The sequence below is a fragment of the Rhinopithecus roxellana genome, chromosome 4 (genome assembly GCF_007565055.1).
Source record: "Rhinopithecus roxellana isolate Shanxi Qingling chromosome 4, ASM756505v1, whole genome shotgun sequence".
Taxonomy (NCBI): Eukaryota; Metazoa; Chordata; class Mammalia; order Primates; family Cercopithecidae; genus Rhinopithecus; species Rhinopithecus roxellana.
The window spans coordinates 56,411,779-56,438,562 of NC_044552.1; the positions used below are offsets into that span (position 1 = coordinate 56,411,779).

The 26,784-nt window shown below is 40.8% G+C and overlaps 1 protein-coding gene across 3 annotated transcripts; it reads right to left on the minus strand.

Moving 5' to 3' along the window:
• Positions 1–322: 322 nt before the first annotated feature.
• ADGRF4 (adhesion G protein-coupled receptor F4) lies at positions 323–25,191 on the minus strand. 3 transcript variants are annotated; one of them, XR_004056658.1, is made up of 11 exons: positions 24,942–25,191; positions 15,641–15,749; positions 14,716–14,770; positions 12,096–12,247; positions 10,299–10,550; positions 7,715–9,094; positions 5,527–5,568; positions 4,987–5,046; positions 3,893–3,949; positions 3,350–3,430; positions 323–1,139 (listed from the first exon to the last, which is right to left on the minus strand). XR_004056658.1 is itself a non-coding variant. In XM_010362815.2 (10 exons), the coding sequence occupies exons 2-9, from the start codon at positions 15,731–15,733 to the stop codon at positions 3,896–3,898; spliced, it is 2,088 nt and encodes a 695-aa protein (XP_010361117.2). In that variant the 5' UTR covers positions 15,734–15,749; positions 24,942–25,191; the 3' UTR covers positions 323–1,139; positions 3,893–3,895. The 3 variants fall into 3 exon arrangements, 2 of the variants coding, with proteins under 2 accessions (XP_010361117.2, XP_030783938.1); XM_010362815.2 differs by lacking the exon at positions 3,350–3,430; XM_030928078.1 differs by lacking the exons at positions 3,350–3,430; positions 5,527–5,568.
• Positions 25,192–26,784: the final 1,593 nt, after the last annotated feature.

Consider the following 26,784-nt stretch of genomic DNA (forward strand, 5'->3'; position numbering starts at 1 on the left):
AAAAAACATGACCACTAATCGGCTTTTACAACTTGCACAATTTGAACAGAGTGCTCTACCCATGCACTTACCCATCTTCAGTCCTGAATGCCTCACTATAAAGCCAAATTGGTGATAGAAATTTTGTTGAGAATCCCTGAAAGACGCCAGTGTTCTTTGCTAAATATTTCCAAGTTCCCGCCCTGTGAACGCATGGCAGGACTGCATTCTCAGGCCTCCTATAGGTATGGTCAATGCACTGAGGTGGACTGATAGCAGCACTGGTGCCCAAGAATGTGTGGTACCAATGGACAAGCTCATCTCAAATGAACTCACACATGAGCAAGTTGTGAAAGGTACATATATTCATTTTTATGTCTAAAATAACAAACAGAATCTTCTTTATATATAGTATTTTTAAAAGACACACACACACACAAACACAAATACATGCAGGTAGACTCAAACACACAAATAGTAATACCTACAAGAACTTTTTTTTCCTGTTTCACAAATAAGGAAACTCAGATCCTAGAAGCTAAATTAGTTTACTCAAGGTCTAAAATAGACTTAAAAAATCAGCATATTAAACAGTTTTCTTACTTTTCTTCTGTTCCCTATCTTTAGGAAACGTACCATGACTTAACTGTCTCCAAAGCAGATTCATTGTTCCTCCTGCCACCCCACGCTCCCACTCACACCCCCAACCCTACTCCTAAAATTGGATCTAACCCTCACTGTCTACAGTACCCAAGATCCACGCAGAGTGATGGAGGACTGAGCTATGGAGCCACACAGCAGGCCTCAAGAGTGAAAGACAACCAAGCCCAGCAGGGCCCCACAGCCCCCAGCTGGCCAAAGAGACCATAAAATGGCTTGCAGGTTGACTCTTAATCTAGCCAAGATTGACCAAGAAGCCAGCCTCTTGCAGGGCGCGGGTAGGTCAAATGGTCCATAAATCACCCTCCTTAAAGCTCAGTCAGCAAATGATATCCTCAGTTTTTCTTCAGCAGACCAAGAGCTTTGGAGTCACTCCTGACAAGAAGAGAAAGTATTCCAAGGAAGCATGACCATTCCTCCTCACTCCAGCCTGCTTTCCATGTCCTCTTTCTCCCAATCTCCCCACTTGGTCTCAGGATGTCCATCAAAAACGGGGCAGCCTGGGAAATATGGTTGAAAAACAATTAATAGCAAGAATAACAGCTTGCACTGGGTTTTTAACGTGTTAGCTCATTTAATCCTGAAACTGTCTTGGGAGGCCTGTACTATTATTAACTCTGCTTTACAGAAGATGAAATGAAGCACAGAGCCATTGAGTAATTTCCTCAAGGTCACACAGTAAAAAGGCGATGCTCTCAGCTGCAATTTTTTGTGCCTTTGCCTTCCCTGGGCTGCTCCTTCCACCCTAAACTTGGTGCTCAGTGCCCTCCCTCCTCCTCTGCTGTTCGAACTTGGATTCTAGAATGCCTCTGCTGCTGTGAATTTACATTGTAAACCGTGTTGCTTCCCTCGGGGTATTTGCTCAACCAGTCTCATTTATTATTGTGGAGTGAAAAACTCTGTATCCTTTTGGTGATAAACCAACACTAAACAGGCATAAACAAATATGTGGAAGACACTGGAGGAACCCACAGCCTTCCTGGTGCTCCTGGATTCTAACAGCCTGCTTGTCCTGCCTTTGATATGAACAACAGAGAGTGCTGTGGAGCTGTGGCCTCCAACAGAATGTCGTGGCCCTCTCTCCCCTGCCTCCCAGGATGGGGTCCTCCAATGAGAATCTATACCCAAAGCTAAGTTCCCTGTTTCTCCACCTATGCAGTCCTCCTTCCCTGACCCTGGGACCACCTGACAGACCTATCTCAACCCTGTTTCTAAGAACAATTCTGACCTGCGTTCATTGGGATATGAGGAGGGTCCCCCAACACTGGAAGCCTCAATTCTCCTTGCAAGTCCAATTCTGACCTCTCAACCCATTTCTCAGATTGAGAGGCTGAGACCAGGTCAGCCTTCAATCCTGTATTCTTGGTGAAGGTCTGGAACACTGCGTTCCCCCATGGTTCAGCCCTGCCCTGGACCACCACCACTCCTGGTGCTTACCAAATAACCCGAGTGTGCCTGGGGTTTTGCCCTGAACCCTGTGCATGGGGCCCCTCTCTCTGCTGAGGGACCCCCCTGGTGCTGCTACCCTCCACTTTGGACTTTGAAGGATGATCTAGTGTGAATTTCTTAGCCCTGTACTGTAATCTTTGTTGGGTCCTCAACACGGTCTACCATGATGCCAGCTGTGATTATAGAGCCCTTCTGATACCATGTGAGTCCAGATGTGAAAAGCATAGGACCCAATACTGAGAAAATTCAATAGGCACAGAGCCACCTACAAGGGATATGCTCAAAGAATCCAGTCCTCAGTTCCTCGCCTACCTCTTATAGCTTCACAAATAGTGCAAGTTGATAGTTAGAGAATTACGTGATGAAGTCTTCATCATGGAGTATTGTAAGGGCATTCCACCTCCTTCCTGGACTTCCTTCTAACACTGGCAGACTCCTTTGTACATCCCCAACCCTAGTTAGTGTAGCTCCTGATCTTGCCTTCTCCTGTGTTTCTCCAACACGGACTACAGCCAACCAAGGATCCCCAACCAGCTGGAGATAAGGCCTTCACTACGCACTTCTTCCCTTGAAAGGCTGGACACAGTATCCCCCAAAGGCAGGGCCTCCTCCACCTGAGACAGTCTGATAAACCTAAAACAAGCAGTTGTTTAATTAGGACCTTAATAGAAAGGCCAGCTGTGTTTTTAATAGGTCATTTGAATTAGTGACTCTCTATTAGTGGCAAATTAAGAAACGTTAGAGAGATGTTTCATCCTGGAGGAAGCTGACAGACTAGGAAATGGGCAGCGAGCAGGAGGATCAACCTTTGTAAAGTTCTCCCATAAAATTCCAAATATGAGGACAATTATTAAGGGTAACAAGCCTATGTTTTCCTCTCCCCATTTTCCCAGCACTCACACATGCCACTCCATATATATGACAGAGCCCTCCTCCTCTCTCTCCCTCTCCCTGGGACTGTACCTCCCATACCAGCACAGCATACGGTTTGCAGGGTCTGTAACATGGATGTCCCTTAAAGGTTTTTCCAACTCAGAGTGTCTTTGGTTCCATGAGATTCAACCTCTTGTTTTGGCCCGTTGCTCAATATATGGACCATGACTCAGAAAAGGAAAGAAATATAAAAAGGATGTGGCTGCTGCCAAATGGTATTTTGTTTGAAAGTCTGAGACTCTTCTATGACAATGCAGAAAGGCCATGAAACCTCTCCAAGCAAAACCATTCCCAAGGTTGATCATCCCTGCCCACATTCCCCCAGTACCTCTCAGGCTTCTGGCTGCCATTTTTGCGACTTATTCTCCTGCTTCCTGGCTGCCTAATGTGTGCTCTCCCCTGGTTTCACCTGTGTAGAAATATGTCTCAGGGGTTGGCTATGAGTAGGTAGCTAATTTGCCACAACCCACCCACACCCGCTTAGGAATGATTCTGGATTCCACTTCATTAGGAAAGACAGACCTGATGCTTTGTGATTCCAATCAATCAAGTGTTCTTTTTCAACAATGGGGCTATTATGAGTGTTACTACTCACTGACAAGATGGAATTAAGGTATGTGAGTACTGTGGACAGCAGGTGTGATGGGTTTGGTCATGTAAGCTGAGATGACATAGGTTTTAAAGAAAATGTACATACTTTCATTTATGTGCTAGACAATCAAGATGTTTCCATTCTCTGAAAAATATGTCCCCCTGTTCCCCTCCTACCTCATTCTGGCATCACATAGCAGGCAATAGTGTGGTCACGAGGGGCACTGGTGGATTGATACAAATTGCAGGTGAAATTTCTCTTTGTATTTTTAATACTCACATTTCATCCTTGACGATTCATTAATTTAGATCCATTGGTTGGGCTTAATGATGCATTCTAGGTGGGGGAAAAATAACAGTGGTGGTAATGAGTAATGATATTGACTAAATGTATATCCCTCTCTAGAGATAAACATGTGAAAATGAATACATGAAAAGGAGTACCCACACTGATATAGCTACACAGAACCAAATTATCATGTTTCACTGAATTGAAGTGTAAGCTACATCATTTTTATGTTCTGCTAAAAAATAAAAAGAAACAAAACTTTCCAATTAAACTATGACATGCCATTGAATATAAGATACATTCCAATTTCAGAAACATTAAAAGATGAAGAAAATGGCTACCTTAGAATAAACTATGATACTAAAAGTCACACTCAATGCTATCTAACTATAAATGATAGTTAATGATAGTTATCAATGTATCCAAAAAGTTTTTGTTTTTAAGGAAGGGGCTCCTAATGTGAATCTGTAAGTTAAACAAATAACTTCTAATTAATAAAGTAGTATCAGCAATTTTACTTAGTGCTTTAAGAGACTGATGGCGAAGCTCAAAGTCTTCAAGATCTGTAAATACACAGATACTCCAATCCAAGAGAGTATGGTTTACTCAAAAAAGTCTCAAGGAGAATGGAAAGAGATTTTAATGCCAATTGTTCCCTGTTGTGATTCTGCTACTGATTAGCTGGGTGGCCCTGTGCCCATCCCATAAGTATTCTGGGCTTTGACTTCCATACCTGTAAAATGAATGAGGTAAAATGGACTAGAATCTCATTTCTAACTCATTTGTCATTTCACAGTTCTCACATTTTACGAATCTATGATCCTGAGTTCATGTGGTCCCATCTTGATGGGTTCAAATGTCAAGTTGAAATACATCCAATATGAAGCATTCTCTTGAAGGGTATATTCCGCTGACCTTCAGTTTTAGCAGAATGCTCCAAATTTATCGAATGAAGAAATGAATGAAGTATGCTCTGTTGATCCTCTTTGCCCGCAGATCCTGAGTACTGAGCTACGGTATTTGTCTCTGCATAACTGGTGAGGACATGGACCCTCCAGGGCTGAGACTAAAAGGGGAAGGCTTACCTCAGCTGCCCTTGATTTCCCCTTCAATGAAGACATCCTCATCCTCAAAGCATCTCTTATCTAAAGAAGCAACGACAGTAAGAAGTACCGCACAGATGTTGGAAGAAACGACAGAATGACCAGGGCTCAGATGCCTGTCCTGAAACTTTAAGACCAGTAACCCTGGCAGAAGCAATTTCAGAGGACTTAGCATAGTGACTGGCAAGTAACAAGATTTGGATAAAAGCTAGCATGTAGTTATAATTAGATTTTGGATTTGGTATTAACATTAAAATTGTGATTATGATTTCCATTCTTTTCACCAGCAATACTCCTCCTGTTGACTTGATAAAGAGCCTCCTGTTGACTTGATAAAGAGCAAGAAATGACAGAATATTGGTTTTGTTTTGGTTTTTTTTTTCCTTTTCACAGCTGATTCCTCAAACCATCCTCACAAACTCAACTCCCCTGGACTATGCTCTCCAATCAAAACTGCTTCATCCTCCTGCTTCCCCCAGCCTCATGAAAATCATTGATAAGGAGGAAGCAAATTCAAATTACCTTGTGATCCATAATGGTTCCAAACAGCAGGATGAAAAAACCCTGTGGCAAAATTCAACAGACTCATGAGGGATGGTTTTTCGAAAAATATCTCAGCTGTTATTTTTATACCACTCTTCTAGATACCTCCTAGGGCAGTTATTGGACATTAGAAACTTCAGTTTCCACTAATGCAGATAATAATGCACTGATGGGTGTTCCTTTGAGTCTGCCCCCACCCTTGGAAGAGGATCATCGCCTGCACAGGAATGTGCAGGAGGGTTATTGATATTTATTGAATGACTACAGATGTAGGACAGTTTTCAGCCTTATGCAGTTATGTTACTTTCTTCCCAAATATAGAGGTAGCTGTTTTTACTCATGATGACAGTAACATGTGACAGAAACTTGTAATTCAAAATCACAATCATGGAAGGTGTCTTAAGAAAATGAAGCTTATATTCTAGTCTACTTTGAGTTGGAGTTAAAAGTCAGTAAATAGACAGCCAAGGCCTCTAAGCTGGTGGAAAAAAAAAAAAAACATTTCTACATAAAAGCAGAGATTTATGAGGCTAGGGTCTTTTCACAATCAATCTAAGGAGAGTTCATGGTGAAGAAACACTCATCAGATTAAAATTTTAGATGTTAAGTCACAGGGAGAGCTTGTTGAGAAAAGAGAAATGTATATAACTAGAAACATTTGGGTATTTTTCTGTCAAGAAGAGGGAAACACAAATGAACTGAAAAAGAAATACACAGCAAAATTTCCTGGGGTTTAATTAAGTTGCAAAGTAAGGAAGGATGAGATCATTACTCACCAGAGTAACTTCAAGAGTGGGGAAATTTATCAAAAGTCCCAGAGTCTTTGATTTAAAAAAAAAAAAAAAAAAAAAAATCCCTCATGTCAAAGATTTCACTGTAAAGCAATGCAACAGAAAGAGTAGAATAAGTGTGCTCCTTAGTTATTATAGAATTATGAGTAAGATATATAATTGATCTGAGTTGGCATTTCTTTAAAGGCTGCTTTCTATTTTGTATCATGCTTTTAAACAGAATAATACTGACATGTTAATAGGAATACTTTGCTGTTTAATTGGTTATATTATTTAAAACAGTAGTGGGGAAAAATTGTACTGCAAAGAACCAAATAGTAAACATTTTAGGCTTTCCAGGCCATACAGTCTTTGCTGTGACTACTCAAGTTTGCTGTTGTAACTCAAAAGCAGTCAAAGGAAAACTGTAAACAAATGAGCATGACTGGCTACCAGTAAAACCGTACTTACAAAAACAGCCTGCAGGCCATAGTTTGCCAACTTCTGATTAAAAGCATAATCAAGAAAATGGACTCATCAAATTTTCTATTACTTGTGGGTATGAAAAGCAATCTGGTCAATGATAGCCTCCCAAAAGTGTAAGCTTAGTAGCCAAGAGACAGTAAAACAACTTTGAGGGGAACAATCTTGCCAAACCCAGTATGTTGGAGTAGGAAAAGACAATAGAGATCATTCTAGATGCCTATCTTTATTTTACAGATGAGAAAGTTGAAGCCCAGAGAAAAGTGTCATTCCCAAGATCAGGTAATATATGGCAAGATCTGTTTCTATAAACAGATAACTGTTAGCTGGGTGACCCTGTGCCCATCCCATAAGTATTCTGGGCTTTGATTCTGTACCTGTAAAATGAATGGGTTGGACCAGAATCTCATTTCTAAATCATTTCTCATTTCACAGCTCTCACATTTTACGAATGTGACTAGCAGGGAAGGGATATGAGAACTCCTGACTGGCTAACACCCAAAGTGAGTGGCAAGGCCCATCTTTTCATAATATAGAAAGTGGTTGTTATTTCACTGAATTCCCAAACCACTGGAGAAAGGATAAAAAATGTACCTGTTTTCAGGCATAACATGTAGCTTCACATATCCTTGACCAAACAATAGTCCTCTATAAGTGAAGGTTGGCTTCTTCTAAGATTGAAACTTTAGTAGGGATACGGGTGGATCAGTGAGGAAAGAAGGAAGGAGATTTCCACCCAACTACCCTGGTCAGCTAAATTCAATTTAACAATCAACAGTCAGAGATGCCATAGCCAAATAATCCTAAGATATAAAAGGAAGTGGAGAGAACATTTTGTGTTCTATAATTTCAGATCATAGTCATTTTTTATGGTGTAGCCAGAGTAACACAGAAATCTCTCTCTTGGAACTTACCTGGAAAGCATTGAGCAAGGCAAAAATTATATGGAATGTCAAGGAAGTGCCTTCTATTAGAGTGGCTATTCCAAAACCCCAGGTTAGTCCCAGCAGTGGGGTGAGGATGGCAACGTTTTTGCTGATCCTCATAATTATGGCCACATCCTGAGACTTGGAACTGCCAATAGAGGGCCTCTGAGTGTTGACGGCAACAACCAAAACCACAATGAGATTCACAGCCACAATGACCAACGCCGGGATGGCAAATGCTAAAAGGGCTTTGGTATTGTCCCAGTTAAGCCAACAGGCCTCGAGTCTCATGTAGCCATTCCCTGGCTCTGTGATAGCAACTGTGGTGACAGCAATGATCAATGGGCACCCATAGCCAATGGCAAAGCCAATGACCATCATTCGGGACTTCATCATCCTACGGAAAATGACCAATATTCCATAAATGATAAGCAGTGCTTTGAAGAGCATCCAGAAAAACAGAGAGAGGTAGAAAAAGTGGCTGAAAAATGTCACTGCAACACACACGTTGTAGTCCTGGGCCTTAATGTTAAAGTTAGAGCCTATGATAAACCACACATTGGCAGTCAGAAGGGACACTGCTATATTCACAATGCACACGTGACGCATGTATGATATCTCCGTCACAACCACCCGGGACCACACCGTGGCTTCAATGATCAGGCAAAGAACCAAGCTTAGGATTGAGATGCTGAGCCCAATGCAGGTGATATAGTCCAGAACTTTGTCAGTCATTGATTTGGGGGACATTAGAATGGAAAAAGACATCACTGTACTGGTGTAGTTACAGCGGCATTTCACTTCATTCTTGATATCCAATATCATTTGGCATGCTTTCTCATCCCATCTCCTTTTCTTGGAGTGCCAGCCAACACACTGGGCTCTGGCATTGCGGCTTTTATTGATCTTTTCAAAGGTGAGTAAGATTTCTTGCAACCTTTCTGGTAAAATCACTGATAGGACCAGACCATTTACCGGTCTGGGAAGACTCACATTTTGCAAGTGGGCTTCTCTCAGGATAGCTCCCAAGGTTGGGAAAGCTATGCTAATGGCTCGGGATGCATTTGGCCACAGCTTCTTTAGCTCTTGCCTGGGAATCTGTACCATTCCTAAGATATCTTCTGTGGTATTGTTTGTGCTCATGGAGAAACTGAGGCTCTTCTCTGAGGTATTATGGTTGATGTGAAACCCTTTTGTCTGAATGAAGAGTTCATTCACAATGTTCTCAGATTTATTGTGGATGTGGAGGTGCCTGGCAAACAAATTCACTGACTGCAAAAAATCCGAGCTGGCATTTTTGTTGGGAATGAAAGCCCAATTTGAAATGGCTGCCGTGTCCAGGATGTGGTTGGCCACTTCACTATAGCTCTGCAATGGAGAAAGGTGAACATTATACTAAGGATTTACACACTGTTGTACAAAGTTGATTTCTAAAACCTGAAAGTTCTAAAGATCAAGTTACCCAATCTTATTTGGCAGATTTCTCTTCAAATTCCCTGTGTATTAGAATCCCACATTAGTAAGGCCACACAGAAAGAAGAAAAGTAAAATAATGCAAAAAAAAAAGAAAAAAAAAATCACAACTAAGGTTTACCTGCTTTATTATTGCACCCAGGGCAGCATCTTCAGACTGCAGTGTGTGTAGAACTCAAGTTTCCCATTAGATTTTAATGATTGTTTAATGGAGGAGAGTGGAGGTATGTTCTCTGGTCATCCAAGCTTGATAAAGACTGCACACCCTGTCCCTATCTCCCCCTGCCTTACAAAGAATTCCAAAGTTCATTAGGACATGAAACGCTCTGACAAATTGTGCCGTACAGAAACCTGCTTAATTTTGTTTAACTCAGATTTTCCTACAACTGATGTGCTACAGATCTCCCTTTTAAAAACGGAATCTCCATTAACATTTCTCAGAACGGTTATGTTCTACAGCAGTGGTCCTCAACCTTTTTGACACCAGGGACTAGCTTCATGAAAGACAATTTTTCCATGGACTCTGGGTGGCGGAGGTGGAGATGGTTTAAGAATGAAGCTGTTCCACCTTAGATCACCAGGCATTAGATTTTCCTAAGGAGCACACAACCTACCTCCATCTCATAGGCAGCTCACAATAGGGTCCCTGCTTCTTTGAGAATCTAATGCTGCAGCTGATCCAACAGGAGGCAGAGCTCAGGCTGTAATGTTCGCTCACCCTCCGCTCACCTCCTGCTGTGCAGCCCAGATCCTAAGAGGCCACAGCCCAGTACTAATCCACTGCCCGGGTATTGGGGACCCCTGTTCTAAAGAATATAGTTTTAGAAAGGTACACTCCATCTTACTCACTGCCATCACTAGACTATGTGACATTTTCTTGAAAATGTGAAGTGTGTACAAAGATAGGTATTCAAAATGTTTTAACTTCTTGAAAACTTCCATAAACTAGAATGAATCAATATCCCAAACCGAAGTGAAATGCCTGCTGTTGCTGTGATGGTTGCTGTCACTGTAGTGTTTGCCCTGGAAAGTACATTTGAAAGTATTCAAATGAAAATTTTCAGAGAAACATCATTTTTTAATTATTAACAAAGAATACCTTCATTTTCTCTCGAGTAACATCATCAGACAAGTCTGTAGAAATATTTTGTAATAACTCCACTATAAATGCAATGTTTCCAGATGTCATTTCTGATGATTTCACAACATCAATGATGCAGGCATAATCAAGGGGGCAGTTCTTACGGATTCCTTGAGCCACACTCTCAATGGTCTCAGGAGCTCGAAAGTCTAGAATGTGCAGAGGTATAGATGCTGCTGCTACAGAAAGGCGAGATGCACCAGTTGAGTCCTGTTTAAAACAAAAGTAGTTTCATTAAAAAATGATTAAGTACTTACCATGTGTCAGACTAAAGGAGCTAAAACACAAACAATCTACATGGGGAAGGCAGATGAAGAAGTAGAGTCCTAAAAAGTGGATTTGATGCAGAGCGGGGTGGAGAGGATACAGTGGGGTCAGAAAGAGGCAGAGGATTTCGCTTGAATTAGCAGGGAACAGGATATTGACCTTTACTATTGGAATTTGCTTTCAGGACATTGATTTTTAACTCAAGCATTATAACACGATAATTTTCTACAGAGAAGGGGAAGAAGAGCCACATGGAATTTCGTGGGGGAGTGGATTTGGGAGGTTGGCAGGTCAAACACAGAACGCTAAGGAATTACAATTTTGGACTTTAGAGTTTACTAGTTAGAAGAGGTGATTTGCTCATTTTCTGATTCTTTTACCTAGACTCACTCAGAATGTGACTTTGAATAAGGAAAAGCAATGATTTACTTCCTTTCATTCACTTTTGAGTGTGACCATAGTTGCAAGGACTTCTGTGTGATAACCGTGGTGAAATCCCATCTCTGCTAAAAATACAAAAATTACCTAAGTGACAGAGAAGCCAGCTGCAATCCCCTTGTAAAACCACTGTTAAAATTTTAGAAAATGCAGAGATCCATGTGCTTCCATGGGACTGCAGGGGAGGTAGAAGATAACAGTTGCTACATGGAAGGATACAAAAGAGATTTTAACTTTAACTGGATGTGTATGCATTCAATTTCTGTTCCTCTAGATAGAGCACACATCTCTCCTCTCTTTAGGTCAAGAGATTGAAAGTATTAAAAAGAGATATCAAGGCCCGGCACAGTGGCTCACGCCTGTAATCTCAGCACTTTGGGAGTACCAGGTGGGCAAATCACGAGATCAAGAGACGGAGACCATCCTGGCCAACGTGGTGAAATCCCATCTCTGCTAAAAATACAAAAATTAGCTGGACGTGGTGGCAGGTGCCTGTAGTCCCATCTCCTCAGGAGGCTGAGGCAGGAGAATCGCTTGAACCCAGGAGGCGGAGGCTGCAGTGAGCTGAGATTGCACCACTGCACTCCAGCCTGGAGGCAGAGCAAGACTCCATTTCAAAAACAAAAAAAGAGTTATCAAAATAAATTTGATTCTAGACACATTTAGTTGATTAACTGATTATCACAAGAGGCATACAAACCCACCATTAGAGCTGAAACGTAACCTCTAAGCAATCATATGCACCATAGTGTAAATGAGTTTCATATCTTTGTTTTTTTATTGTTGTTGTTTTTTGTTTTTTTTAAGAAAAGAGTCTTAGTGGTAGAAATAGAGAGTATGTGGAGAGGAGGGAGAGTACCTGAAAGTTTGGGTAAGGAAAGAAAGTCAAGAAACAAATTTAACCCACTCTGTAGATTTTTCTGAATTTAACCCACTCGGTAGGTTTTGCAGATCTGAGACTTTTTGTCATGCTGAACAGATCACACTAAAAATGCCTCACTTTCTCCTGGGGGATTGACTTCTGTCACCAATAACTTTTGAATGCATCACCTTAAAGAGTTTTTCCACAGAAAGACTTGTACATGTTTCGGTTGATTTTTGCCACTTTTTTTGATTACATGTAAATCCTATTTCTCCACGAAAGTCCTTAGCACAGGGCTGGCTGCAGTTGGAAGAAGAGATGCAAGGTCCATAGCATTTCTCTAAAAAAAAAAAAAGAGAGAGAGAGAGACAGGAGCCCAGTTAGGATTTCCATACTCTGACACGTGCATCAAATTCATTCTAGAGATTTTTGGATTGCTTCCTGGAGGAAGTGACGTTGAACTGGGTCCACGGCAATGAGTAAGAGCTGCCAGGTAGATTGTGAAGCCGGTGTCCAGGCAGAGTGAACAGCACATGGAAAGGGGAATTTCACATCACTCAGAAAGACTAGTCCAGAGCACCTGAAGGGGGAGTGACAAGAGATGAGGGTGGGAAGGAAAGCAGGGGTTAACTCACACAGGGCCTTGAATGCTGTGCTAATGTGGGAGTTAACCAGAAGACATGATTGGACTTGTTTTTGAAAGATAATTGATGATAAGATAGAGCAGGAGTCCATAAACTTTTATGTCAAGGAACACGTGAATGGAGTTGCCAGATAAAATATGGGAATCCCAGTTAAATATCAATTTTATTTTCACACACAGTTGATTCTCCTTATCCACAGGAGTTACATTCTATAAAGTCACCATGAACACTAAGTGTTCTGAACAATCGCTCCCAGGGTAATATAAGATTAGGGTCCTACAAGCTTCTGCTTACAGCATTTTCATCAACGAATCAATATATGACCTCTTTAATGTGTGTTTCTATATAAAGATACCTTATTTAATATATATTTTTGATTCATTAGCATTGACCTCATGGCCAATAGCACTGTAGCTCATACCTGAACAAAGCTTATCTAACATATGCATTTTCTCCATAAGACACATTCCAGCCTTTTCTGGCTTAGGAATGCTAGGCAGCGCTTCAGCAGTATGTTTGGGGGCTATTTTAAACAGCAACATCACCAAGAAAAAGCACAAAAATGCAAAAACAAAACAAAAAAAAACAAACCTGTGATGTTGTATAGACTAGGAAAGAACAGTTGTTTATAGTAGGAAAGCTAGAACAAGAAGGTAAAACATCACCTTGTCCAGCTCCTGCTGAAAACATATGCACTGGACAACTCAATTTTTTGCTGCTCTCTGCATGTCTGTGAATGACCACAAAAGCACTGCGAGTATTGATTTAGGGATTACAGATGAATTTCAGCATTAGGCAAATTTGCAAATATAGAATCTGCAAATAATAAATGACTGTAAATGCTCAGATAAACAACAAATAAGTTTTCAGTGTCTGTATGATCCATGCACTATTATTCATTATTTATCTGAAATTCAAATTTAATCAGGTATTCTATATTTTTATTTGCTAAATATGGTAACTCTAGCCAGAGAGCAAATATTTTCAGCTTTGCAGGCCATATGGGTCTTAGTCACAACTACTCAACCCTGCCTTTGTAGTGTGACAGCAGCCAAAGACAATATGTAAATGAATGGGTATGGCTATGTTCCGATAAAACTTTATTTACCAAAACTAGTGGCAGGCCAAATTTTGCCCATGGGTCACAGTGAAGTCACTTTGGATAGGAAGAATGAGCCTGTTGAAATATTCTCAGGAGAACTGCCTTAAGATAGCAGCTGGGGAATGGAAAGTAAATGATGCTGAGAGCTATTAGGGTGTTCAAATCAATAAAATGAGGTGACCAGTTACATGTGAGTCACCTTTTGTGGCTTGGACAGCTCTGTGATGACTGCATTCACTGGGAAAGGGAACAAACTTTGCCAAACCTTGTTTGCAAAATTTGCATCAAACCTTGCTTGCAAAGTTTGCATCAGTTTTTGCAAGTTCATTAACCAGAATAGTTCTCAGTTTCTTCTTCCATATAGATTGAATATGATGCCATAATGTTGTTATAAATATGGATTGAGACAGCATCTTGTACAACACTTAGATCCGAGTTGTCTTAAATACCCGGTAAATGTTAGCTACCTTTCTCTCTGCTTTCCTTTCTCACCCACAAATAAGGATGTATTTGCCACCTGGCCATGATTGTGCAGAATCCAGTTACTCCCCACTATGTGAGTGAGAACAACATGACTTCACTGAAGTACTATTAGTGACTACCCCCTTAGTTTACTTCTCACTTCTTGAGAGTGGCCAGTCTCATCACCCATGATGTCCATCTTACAGTGCTTTAATAGACTTCTCAGCACCAGAGTGTTGCATACATTTAAGCACCCTGAAAATCTCTTTGAACGAAGGAAGGAATAATTTTGTCCTCTTTCCTTTTCTGCTTCCTGTTAACTCATTACTTTGAACAGATTTCTCTTTGGGATTTGGAGATGTGCACTTCTCTACTATTCTACAGCATATGTGAATATTTGATAACTCCCTTCATTGACTGTGCCACTGGTAGTGGTATAAATGTAAGAAAATCTATGAATACTGGTAAGCATAGAGAACTTACTGGAGATTGCTATTCAGTTGGAAAGCCTGTGGTCTGGGGACAAGTTTGCAACACCAGTGCCCTTCCTTTATTCTTCCCTGTCTTCAAATGGATGAAGACTGTTCTATAGCCACATACCTTGGATCCTTCCAGTCTTGGGTTTCCCTTCAGGGCTTTGAAGTTTATCTCCAGCCTGAAAAATATAAATTCCCAAAGGTCCTCTTTACGGTGGGGCTCTGCTCCCTCATCTCAGCTGAGAGGCTCCATGTGAATATGAAAAGAAAATGCGTTCAGGACTAGAAAGAAAACTGCAGCAGATCCACGTGCTGGTATTGTGGGAACTTGCTGAAGGAAACATGGGTGAGAGCACAGGGAGAATGCACTGCCCTCCGATGAGGGATAGAACCTTGACGGTGGCCTTTCTAGGTGAAGTTAGTAAAGATGATACATCTTTCAAGAAGTTTAAGCATCCAGGGAGAACAGAACACACATGAGAATTAAACCACTAATCTGTTCTCTGCCTGTATTAACTGTAAGGATGAAATGAAGTTAATGTGGTCCAGCAGACACTGTAGATCCTTAGAAGACAGAAATGAACAGATACTAGGAATAATCACTAGATCACAATAATAGAATCACAAATCTCTTATATCCATGAAGATCTATAAATAATATCTTTAAAAACTTCATCTTATAGATAAGGAAATTGGGACTCAGAAAAGTGAAACAACTTATGCAACTACTGGGGAACAAAATTAAGATCTGAATCTCCATTGCTCAACTGCCAGGCAAGTACTTTCTTCTCTCAGCAGCAGTCTATATACATTCTATCTACACTTCCCATTGCAAAGTGATTATTCTACTGTACTTTCGCTCTCCAGGCAAGTCCCTGCCACCTCTCAGCTTTTCTTTGTTCCCTTTTTTAGAAAGTTACTATCAGCAAGAGTAAAGTTGTAACCATTTGAAAATGTGTTTAAAATGGCATCTTATTTATCAGAAGTCTTGCCATCGAGGGCAACTGAGAGATTTCTCTTCAGATCACATAGGAATAGTTCAAACTTACTTTTAGGTGAATCTTGGATCTATAGTGGGAACATTCTGTGGACAGAAACAACATTAAGCAGCAAATCATGGTTGCCTGGGACTTCATTTTCATACATGAGGATCTTTACCTGCAATAGAGAAAGAAGGCATATCCATCTGAAGGTGATACCTTCACGCAACTAATAATACTTATCAGGCTAACCAACTCCTTAGTGAACCCGCTGGATATTCTGAGATAGTCACACCAAAGCAGCCGGCGCTAGAAAAGCACACCAGTATCTATTTTCAAGCCAGCTAAAATGTACGAAAAAAATTAATTTCTCTCAACTGTTAACTTTTCTACAGAAGAAGATAGAATGATGGAAGAACCAGGAAGGATGTAGTTTCACCAAAGCATCATTCCTTATTATTTAATTAACAAGTTTACATAATAGTCATATTTATCAAGAATATCTATTTGCCAATAACTGTTCTAGCACTGTCTTTTATAAACTCATTTAATCCTATGATGTAAGATGCTATTACTATCTTCGCTTTATCACTGGGGAAAGTAAGGGACAAAGAGTTGAGCAACTATGAGCCCAACATCACTCTGATAAAAAGTGGTAGAGCCACGAGTTCAACCCAGATGGTCCAGCTGGACAGCCATTCTTCATCTCTATAACAGGATTTCTCTGTGATGGTGCTATTGACATTCTGGGTTGGATAGTTCTCTGCTGTTGGGGGCTGTCCTGTGAATTGTAGGATGGTTAGCAGCATCCCTGGCCTCTATCCAATAGATGCCAGTAGCACTCACTACACCCCCTCAATTGTTGTCAAATGTGCCCTTGGAGGAAAAATCTCCCGCAGTTGAGAACCACTGTCCTATAGTGTACTGTCCATCGAGGAATACGGAGACAAGTAACCTAAAGTGAAATTAATAAGCCTAATTGTCTGCTACCAGAGCAAGCTCTGAGACTCCCTCTTAGCAATGGATAAACTATTTATACAGATAAACTAGATGCACAGGAAGATAACTCTCTATTATTTTGCTATATCTCTGTTTCTTGCCTTTTTCCTGAGAGTTCTACCTTTCAAGGCCAAATCTCCAAAAAAAAAAAATCCTTACAATAGTTGAGATTTATCAACATCATCATGATCATTACTATGACACCTTCATATAGGATAGTGGCAATTCAGACCACTTATTGGTAATAAAGTTCCTTAAAATTATATTCCTGGAAATCCAGATGCAGCAAAATAAAAAGATCATTGGTTTTAGAATCAGCAAGAGCTATACTATAATCTTATGTCTGCTATGGATGAACTAGCCCGTTTTTTCATCCATTTCATAAAATGTAGATGATCATTCATTCTATCAACCAACATTTATCAAGTGTCACTCATTTGCTAGAAATTGTACCAGATGCTGAGCATACAGAAATAAAAGATACTGTTTTTCCTGTAAAAGATGTTCAGTGGGTAACATAGACAAGTCAAACCAACAGTGAGAAAAGAGATCACGTACACATCGCATTCCGTGAACACAGCCAGGCAAAGACTCTCCTCAGCAAACATAAATTCCCTTATGATCCAGTAGAGATGACCTAGGCCCTGATCCAGCTAGGTCCATAAGGCAATCGGTGACCAGGGAGCAGACAGAACTGACTGATCTGACATCAGACCCTTTCTGGGTAGCGTCAAGCATAAGATGGACTTTCATGAGTCCAGTGAGCCTTCAGCTGAGATGACAAGCCACAGGCACTTACAGGAATGCTTCCAAATTATCTTTGAGTTTAAAGTTTCTAACCAATGAACAGAGGGGAAAGTATGTTTATTTACAACATCATCTGGTAGAGCAAGTCTGAGCGAGGGAAAGAGAACATGGCAGCATGACAGGCAAGGTGTGGTAATGGATTTGATAGGGGTTGGGATTATGAATGCAGAATTGATGATCTTACAGTGTGGGTAGAAAGAAGTCACCATGTAGGCCGTAAATTGATGAATGGGCACACTAAGCAATTTGCAATATGAATATTGTCTAGGATAGATGCTTAACTGATCATCACTAAAGAAAGTACCAGAAGAACCAGTATAAATTGTTTTAAAAATATCCATATGTTTCACATATACGACTTTGGCTTTCAAAATTTTTTGACAGGCCGGACACGGCGGCTCAAGCCTGTAATCCCAGCACTTTGGGAGGACGAGGCGGGCAGATCACAAGATCAGGAGATTGAGACCACCCTGGCTAACATGGTGAAACTCCACCTCTACTAAAAATACAAAAAAATTAGCCAAGTGTGATGGCGGGTGCCTGTAGTCCCAGCTACTCTGAAGGCTGAGGCAGAAGAATCACTGAAACCCTGGAGACGGAGGTTGCAGTGAGCTGAGATCGCACCACTGCACTCCAGCCTGGGTGACAGAGGGAGACTCCGTCTCAAAAAAAAAAAAAAAAAACAAAACAAAACTTGACAATAACACAATAAAAAACAGATCTCAAATCTCATATTATGACTTACTATGCACAGCCATACATAGGTATGTATCTATGCATGTATATCAGTGTCTATACATAAAACCAAAAAAAGTAATTTTTATATTTACAAATTTTATGTAAAATAGTTATCCTTGCTACCTACAAGTAAGAACTCTGATACGTCCAATAGTTTTATCTTACATTCTTCTCCATTCTATTTGACATTCTCTCAAATACTAGTTGTCACCCACTAAGTTTAATTCACAAGCCTCTAATGGATTGTAACCTGCAGTTTGAAAAACAGACTATAAGATTCATTTTGATTATCAAGCTGAAGACTGTTCACTTCTCTCATTAAAGTGATCACTTTAATCCTTTCTCTTCACTAGTCTTCACGATTATACTGAAGTCTCCTTCACAGGGTACATGTGTCAAGGAGAAAAGAAACCTATTCTCAGGGCCAAATAATAGGACCAATGCTGAAGGCAAACCCAATTCCTCTCCACATTTCAGATCATGGTCAGAAATGTGCGCTAAAATGGGTGACGACGAGATTAAGGGAGGCATTTATAAAGAATAGCATGTGCTGCCGGGGGCTGTGGCTCACCCCTGTAATCCCAGCACTTTGGGAGGCTGACGCAGACGGATTATCTGAGGTCAGGAGTTCGAGACCAGCCTGGTCAACATGGGGAAACCCCATCTCTACTAAGAATACAAAAATTAGCCGGGCATGGTGGTGGGCACCTGTAATCCCAGCTACTCGGGAGGTAGGAGAATTGCTTGAACCCGGGAGGAGGAGGTTGCAGTGAGCCGAGGTCACATCATTGCACTCCATCCTGGGTGACAAGAGCGAAACTCTGTCTCAAAAAAAAAAAAAAAAAAAAAGAGAGAGAGAGAATAGCACCTGCTGGCTGAGGCTTCAGGAGAAGGGTCATGTTTACTGTCTATTACCTTTAATATAGGAGTTGTGTTTAAAGCTAACCTTGTTGAAAGAAAGTCAGACATTTGGCATAATGATGTGATGTCATTTGTGAAGTCTAAAAATGTCTCTCCAACTAGTGCTAGGCCTCCAGCTGCACACAGCTCCTGAATGTGTTCAGGGAGTAAAGGATCCAACAGCTATGACATTTTCTGTAAATCATTCTTTGTGGAACAATATTGAATAATGATGTATTTCATATATGTATATAAAAATAATTTTACTAGCATAAAATATATATGTAATATGAAATCATAAACATGACCATAAAATACACGAATTTGAACTAAGCACAATTGGCTGGAGGGTTTTGATTAATTAATTTGCTACTTGATCATTCATGTTACTATAGTCTGGCATATGTAACTATATACCATTTGGGATGGTAATTTATATAGCAAATTTTCTTCAGTTATTACAAATGTTGGGGGAGAATATTCAGTGACACTACCCAAGAGGAATCATAGCGTTTTTATTTTAGCCCAGTTTGATTGGCAGGGATGGCTTAGATAGACGTTTTCAGGTTGGCCCTAATTTGGTTGGTTCTCTTCTCACCAGAAAGAGTTGAATGGGATCCCTCCTGTCAGAATTCAAATGTAGCTGAGGCCAAAAGTCAGAGTCCTCTGCAGAGAAGAGCTTAAGGACTCTGAGAATGAAGAATTTAAAAATGTCTAAAAAGGTTTGGCAGCATAATTTATCCTCCTAATTCATCCTTGGTTGATATTTTATAGAACGTAATGGAGGAAACACACGTCCTTACATCTACCACTGATAAAGACTTAATAATTAAAGTGAATCGGAGTTTTTCAACATTCCAAACTGAAAAGTTTCAGTAAATAAAAATATAGTATCTCTCCAGCACCTAGCACATGTCTATATGTAGTGAGTAGTCTCCCGAAAGGATGAGGGAAATAAAAGAACAAGCATGCAAAACCTAAATATTAAATTAAATGTAACAAGAACAGTGAGAATTATCCAGATGGATATAAGCAAACCATGGCCAATACCTAAGGAAGAAGCTTCCATACAGGAGCCTTATGGGGCTAACTCACCCAGGTGAGGGACATGCCAGTTCCTGGTAAAGAGTGGGGAGCCAATGCTAGATCCTATCCTACGTGGAGAATCCAGACTTGTTCTAAGCATATTCTCCTTAAATTACTTTTGTTCCATTTATTGACTTCTGGTTCTACATTGTGTTCAGGTTATCAACAAAATTGTGTATTCTCTTTGTGTGTGTGTGTGTGTGTGTGTGTGTTTCATTATGCAATAAGTATTGTGGGTTTTTTTATACCTTATGTTCTAGGGTACATGTGCACAACGTGCAGGTTCATTACATATGCATACATGTGCCATGTTGGTGTGCTGCACCCATTAACTCATCATTTACATTAGGTATATCTTCTAATGCTATCCCTCCCCACTCCCCCAACCCCACAACAGGCCCTGGTGTGTGATGTTCCCCTTCCTGTGTCCAAGTGATCTCATTGTTCAATTCCCACCTATGAGTGAGAACATGCGGTGTTTGGTTTTCTGTTCTTGTGATAGTTTGCTGAGAATGACGGTTTCCAGCTACATCCATGTCCCTATAAAGGACATGAACTCATCCTTTTTTATGGCTGCATAGTATTCCATGGTATATATGTGCCACATTTTCTTAATCCAGTCTGTCATTGATGGACATTTGGGTTGGTTCCAAGTCTTTGCTATTGTGAATAGTACCGCAATAAACATACATGTGCATGTGTCTTTATAGCAGCATGATTTAGAATCCTTTGGGTATATACCCAGTAGTGGGATGGCTGGGTCATATGGTACATCTAGCTCTAGATCCTTGAGGAATCGCCATACTGTTTTCCATAATGGTTGAACTAGTTTACAATCCCACCAACAGTGTAAAAGTGTTCCTATTTCTCCACATCCTCTCCAACACCTGTTGTTTCCTGACTTTTGAATGATTGCCATTCTAACTGGTGTGAGATGGTATCTCATTGTGGTTTTGATTTGCATTTCTCTGATGGCAAGTGATGATGAGCATTTTTTCATGTGTCTGTTGGCTGTATGAATGTCTTCTTTTGAGAAATGTCTGTTCACATCCTTTGCCCACTTTTTGATGGGTTGTTTGTTTTTTTCTTGTAAATTTGTTTGAGTTCTTTGTAGGTTCTGGATATTAGCCCTTTGTCAGATGAGTAGATTGCAAAAATTTTCTCCCATTCTGTAGGTTGCCTGTTCACTCTGATGGTAGTTTCTTTTGCTGTGCAGAAGCTCTTCAGTTTAATTAGATCCCATTTGTGAATTTGGGCTTTTGTTGCCATTGCTTTTGGTGTTTTAGACATGAAGTCCTTGCCCATGCCTATGTCCTGAATGGTACTACCTAGGTTTTCTTCTAGGGTTTTTATGGTATTAGGTCTAACATTTAAGTCTCTAATCCATCTTGAATTAATCTTTGTATAAGGAGTAAGGAAAGGATCCAGTTTCAGCTTTCTACTTATGGCTAGCCAATATCGGCTATTATTCACTTGATAATCAGAAATTCTAGGCCAGGCGCAGTGGCTCACCCCTGTAATCCCAACACCTTGGGAGGCCAAGGTGGGTGGATCACCTGAGGTCAGGAGTTCGAAATCAGCCTGAACAACATGGTGAAACCCCGTCTCTACTAAATACAAAAAAATTAGCCGGGCATGGTGGTGCATACCTATAACCCCAGCTACTTGGAAGGCTGAAGCAAGAGAATCGAATCGCTTGAATCTGGGAGGCAGAGGTTGCAGTGAGCTGAGATTGCGCCATTGCACTCCAGCCTGGGCAACAAGAGTGAAACTCTGCCTCAAAAAAAATAAAAATAAATAGATAATCAGAAATGCTCTGGGGAGTTTCAAGCTGCAATTCCATCACAATATGTTATCTTGGAGGGAAACACATTAATCTATCCAGACTTAGGCTTCACATGTATTTGCTTGGCATCTACCTAATGCCCGTCCCTGTGCTAATACATTCATGGGAGCTCTTTAAGTCATTCACAGCAAAGCTTGGGTGACCAAAAGAAAGAGATCAGTTTCAGAAACGAAGAATCAAAAAGTGAAAGAGAAAACAAGAAGCAAAAGAACTCTTGCCTGAGGTTATCTGTGGCAAGAAGGTAAATAAAGAGTTATCAGTTATTTATAAATTCCCTCCAATTTCTATACTAGTCACTCGATAAGGGCAGCTCCACATCTCTTTCCCAAGGTATTTGCAAGATGACTTATTTCAGAGATAAATGCAACTAAGCCACCTAGAATGGCAGCTTCTCAGGACCTGCAAAAGTCATGTCCCAGGTTCCTTCTCCTCCACTTCCATAACTCGCCTCTTTCTGTGCATGATTATAAAAGTGTTAATTACCCACTACCATCCACCTTTGTTTTTCACACAGTACTAAAAAGCAATTCAAGCCTGCTGAATGGAGGCCAGGCTCCCTGCTCTAACATGTTCATCACAAAGAAAAAGATAACATTTGCTGGTCATTACAAAGAAAATAACATTTGCTGGCCTCAGAGACTTACAGGAAAATGCAGCTAGACCTGATTGTCCCAGGGGGGATGTGTCTAAGAATCTACCTCTCCATCAAGTTTACAGTAATCAGCAACTTTCACACTGCTGCCGAAATTCTAATCACAATGGGTCAACAGAGCACAACAATTTGTGCTCTTTGCCCCAGAGCCTCAGAGAAATTAGGCCACACCTAGTGAAATAGACCAAAAAAAAAAGGTCAGGTTGTCATTAGTCAGAATGTAAACACCTGATGTTTCTCTATCCTCAGCACCCAGCAGAAGACACAGAATAGACACTCGGTAAACGTTTGTTGGGTAAGTGAATGAATTGGGAAATGGTCCCTGCAGAGTGACATCAGCATCTGAAGCATCTGAAGTTTTTGCTTTATAATTATGAGGCAACTTTTCTATCTCAGAGGGGCAGGTGAGCATATTTGCAACTCTAGATAATTTGGGAACCTGGTGTCTTAAGTAGAAACGCTCCTAGATGCCAGTCCGACTGTGGACCTCCTCTTTATTGTACTGCCTGGAGCCTTATGTGAAAAAGACTTGAGCAGGAAATAATGCCATGCCAGGTTAGGGATGTCCACCATGGGCACAAGAGGGTGTCATAACAATGCATGTGTCTCTTTCCACACTGTCTCCACAAGTCAGAACTAATTAAACCCTGTTTCTCTGGACAGACCCAGATGACCCCAGCTGTTCTGAAACACCTTCTCCTATTTGTCTCATCTTCCTTGTACCTGGAGCAGATTTTCTGAATGAGTTGGAATTTAAAACTGCAGTGAGTCTGCCTGGGTACTGGAGCTCCTTTCTGAAACATGCTAGATGGAATTGTAGGGGATGACTCACACAGACTGAGTACTCCCTACCCGTCTGAACACGCTGAGTGCGGCCTGACATCGGGACTCCCAAAGAAAATGTTAAAAGGTCAGCCGGGAACTGTAATTTCTGTTTTATTTAGTCAGTCAGGAAGGAATGCCTTGGAAGGTGTGATCTCGCAGACCTATTCATGCAAAACACCCTAAGGTGAGTGGCCAAGAATATTTGTGAATCAAGGACATACTTTCCCAAAGGGTTCCTCTCCCTGGAACTGTACCACAAGGTAAGAGGGAGCGCCTATTCTCACTTGTTTGCCAGTCTTCAAGGTGGCAACTCGCCTCATACTCCCAGGCCAGACCATTGTCTGATGAGAACAACCAATTCAAAGAGATTAACTAGAGGGCAAGGAACCTAAGAGTTAAGTGACCCACATTTTGGGGGGGTGTGTGTGTGTGTGTGTGTGTGTGTGTGTGTGTTGTTCCCCTAATTCTAAAACTGTTTCCTCTGCTCCAGTAGTATAATTAGAACTCTGATTATAACATCAGATGAATAAATGAGTTGTTTCTGTGTTTAAGACCCAATATCTCTGCCCTCAATAGTAGAATCTATTTAGTTACCCTTAGCAGTTCTCCCTTGCCATGGACAAAATGCTTCACATAGAGCCTTGGGGGAAAGCAAGATAGAAAAGAACTATTAGAATCAGAAACATCTCATCTCTGGCTATTTTAGATGGCTTCCAGCCAATCTGTTGGTAGCCCAGTATCTCTTCTAAAAATTGGAATCTGGATTTAGATTCTGATAGGTTTCAAGAATCACATAATTTCAGAGTTGGAAGACATCCAGATATCTCACCAACTATCTTGATACTTATAAAATTTTAAAGAAATTGATAGGCCCGGCAATTGCCTCTGCTCCACGAAGAAAGCTCATGGAGTGCTGACACTGAAAAAAAAAAAAAGCAAAAACAAACAAACAGCACCTAATGATGTAACACTTTAGAGCGCTCACAACTGTCTTCAGAGTATAAGGAATATAGAGTTTCAAGTGGTATAGAATTGGCCACTTGAAACAAGGGAAGTTGCAAAACGTGTTGGCAGGAACTGGAGGAATATTTTTTAAAATTGATACAGTGACAGCTTTGTCAGGCTCACTAAAAGAAGAAACTAATAAAGAATGCTTTTAAAACAACATCCAGCTTTACATTCAGTCTAAAAGACAGGTATTGAAATGCATCAAGTAAGGGGACAATGCAGGGACAGTGAGTTCATTTACCTGACAGGATACTTTGCATTTTCACTCCTAGGAGTGAGCCATTAAAGCCTGACAAATGACTCTTAAAGAAAAACAAACATAAAGGCAGCTTAGGAAATACTACAACCTTGAGCTAGCCAATTTCTAAATCATGTTACGGAAGTTTCTGGAAGAATCGAGCATTCCAGAAAATACCATCATAAATCACACATTTCCCCCTTCTGGAATATGTGCAAAAACAAGCCTTTCTTCAACAGGAAAGTCGTATTGGTGTGGGACATCTACTCACGGCATCCAGGAAGCAGATCTAGCAGCCCTGAGGTGGAGAATCACCCGGCAGGAAGGCCAGCGCTCAGCTCCCCAGCATGCTGCCCCACCATCACGTGGCACCTCCCACAGTCCCTGGTCAGTGGCTGTGATCTGTCTTCTCCATTTTTGAAATGGAAGTCCAAGGGGCCCAGTGAGAACTCACTGCCTGTTGAGAGAAGCCGATCTGAGAACTGTAAAGTTGCCCACAGTTTCAAGGCTTGTGCAAGTCTGTGATTCACTCCACTATGGGTCCATGAAGCACACCTAAGAGAAATTACAGGTTTCTCCTGTCTGAAGCAAATCCATTAAAGTGAGTCATCTTGTTTGTCTTTCAGTTCTTCATCCTTATCTCAGATGATCGCATGAGACTCTGCTTGCATCTGCTGCACTGGGGTAATTGGAATGAGGGTGATAAAATGCAAGGTTATGCCACTACTCTTGATGATTTTTAAAGGCTGATACTTTTTTTGTTTTTTTTTTTGCCTGTTCTGATGTTGAACTTGGAAGAAATTGGCTGACAAACTGATGCATAAATTGTGATCTAATTCCTAACCTAGAAACAGAGAGATTTCTGTTTTATTTTTGTAATGACCAGGACAAGGAGTTCTTACTGAGCCACTACATGGCTGTGGTAACTCAGACACAGAAGGCACTGTGGGGAACGCACACGATTTGACTTTGGACAGGGGAGTCAGTTTGCATTGTTCTGCTCACCACCAAACAGTCCCACACACTCCAATTCTACTGTTGTCTACTCACAGTCTTCTTCCCCGCAGAGATCTAAAGCAAACCTTCATTTAGATATTTCCAGGGGAAATGTGAACAGTAAGGAGAGGTAAGAGAGGAGGCAGTTTTGTTATGGGTTTTATAGTAATGAAGGTCAAGGAGGTGCTGTTTATGGAAATGGGTCAGTTCCATTTAGGTCGATAGTTAAGAACTGGCTCATTTGGGAAGTGGAAAATCCAATATCAAGCCATTGTGTAATCAAAGGACTTTTTATTGCACATATTTACCGAACATATTCTATGTACAAGACACCATGATCTGCACTATGGGCATACAAAAGTGAGTAACACAGTGACTAACAAAAGTGAATAACCCCATTCCCCAAAACATATACATATGCACACAAAAAGACCAAAAGGAAATAAACAATACAACACAGTAAATACAAAAGTAAAGTGAAGGACACAGATTATTAAATTACAGGAAATCAGGTGGGGAGAATCAGCACTTCTGGTTGGACCAATCAGGGAAGACTTCTCGAAGAAGGCGGAAAGTGAGGGCGAGCTCAGGCACACATGCAGTGAGCAGAGCTCTGTGATGTATACTCTTTCCTGGCCAGGGAACTGTGTATTATGACCACAGTAACGAATGAAAGGATTTTTCGACGGTAAGCTCAACAGGTTTTGCTGACTGATACCCCTAACGTCGAACAGACCAAACCAAATGCTTAACTCTTTAATTCAGAAGTCAATGAACTAGTTCCCATGAGGGTGTCTACAGCCAAACTTATGCATGGGGTCATGGCTATGTGTTTGCTTGTGTTTGTGTGTAGGTGGGTGGGTTCATATATTCACAGGACTCTAATTAAAAAAAAAAAAAAAAACTAACATTTGAATTTGAACGAGCAATTATTATGTGCCAAGTACTATATTACTTTAGCTACATTTATCCACTTAAAGTCTAAGGAATTTAAATGGCTTTCCCAAGAATCATCATGTATTAAGTCTGATACTTACAAATCTGCCTTGGACACTATCAGTACCAATTTCTCCTAGGGTCACCTGACCAAATCACTTTGTTGGTGGGGTGTCAGCAGG

Bases quoted from the DNA above. Each gene is read 5' to 3' on its own strand.
- ADGRF4 (XM_010362815.2), bottom strand. From the start codon at position 15,733: ATGAAAATGAAGTCCCAGGCAACCATGATTTGCTGCTTAATGTTGTTT. The intron at 12,248-14,715 runs GTATGTGGCTAT...TTTTTTTTTTAG, and splicing joins CAAGACTGGAAGGATCCAAG to AGAAATGCTATGGACCTTGC. The intron at 10,551-12,095 runs GTGATGCATTCA...TGTTTTAAACAG, and splicing joins CTGTGGAAAAACTCTTTAAG to GACTCAACTGGTGCATCTCG.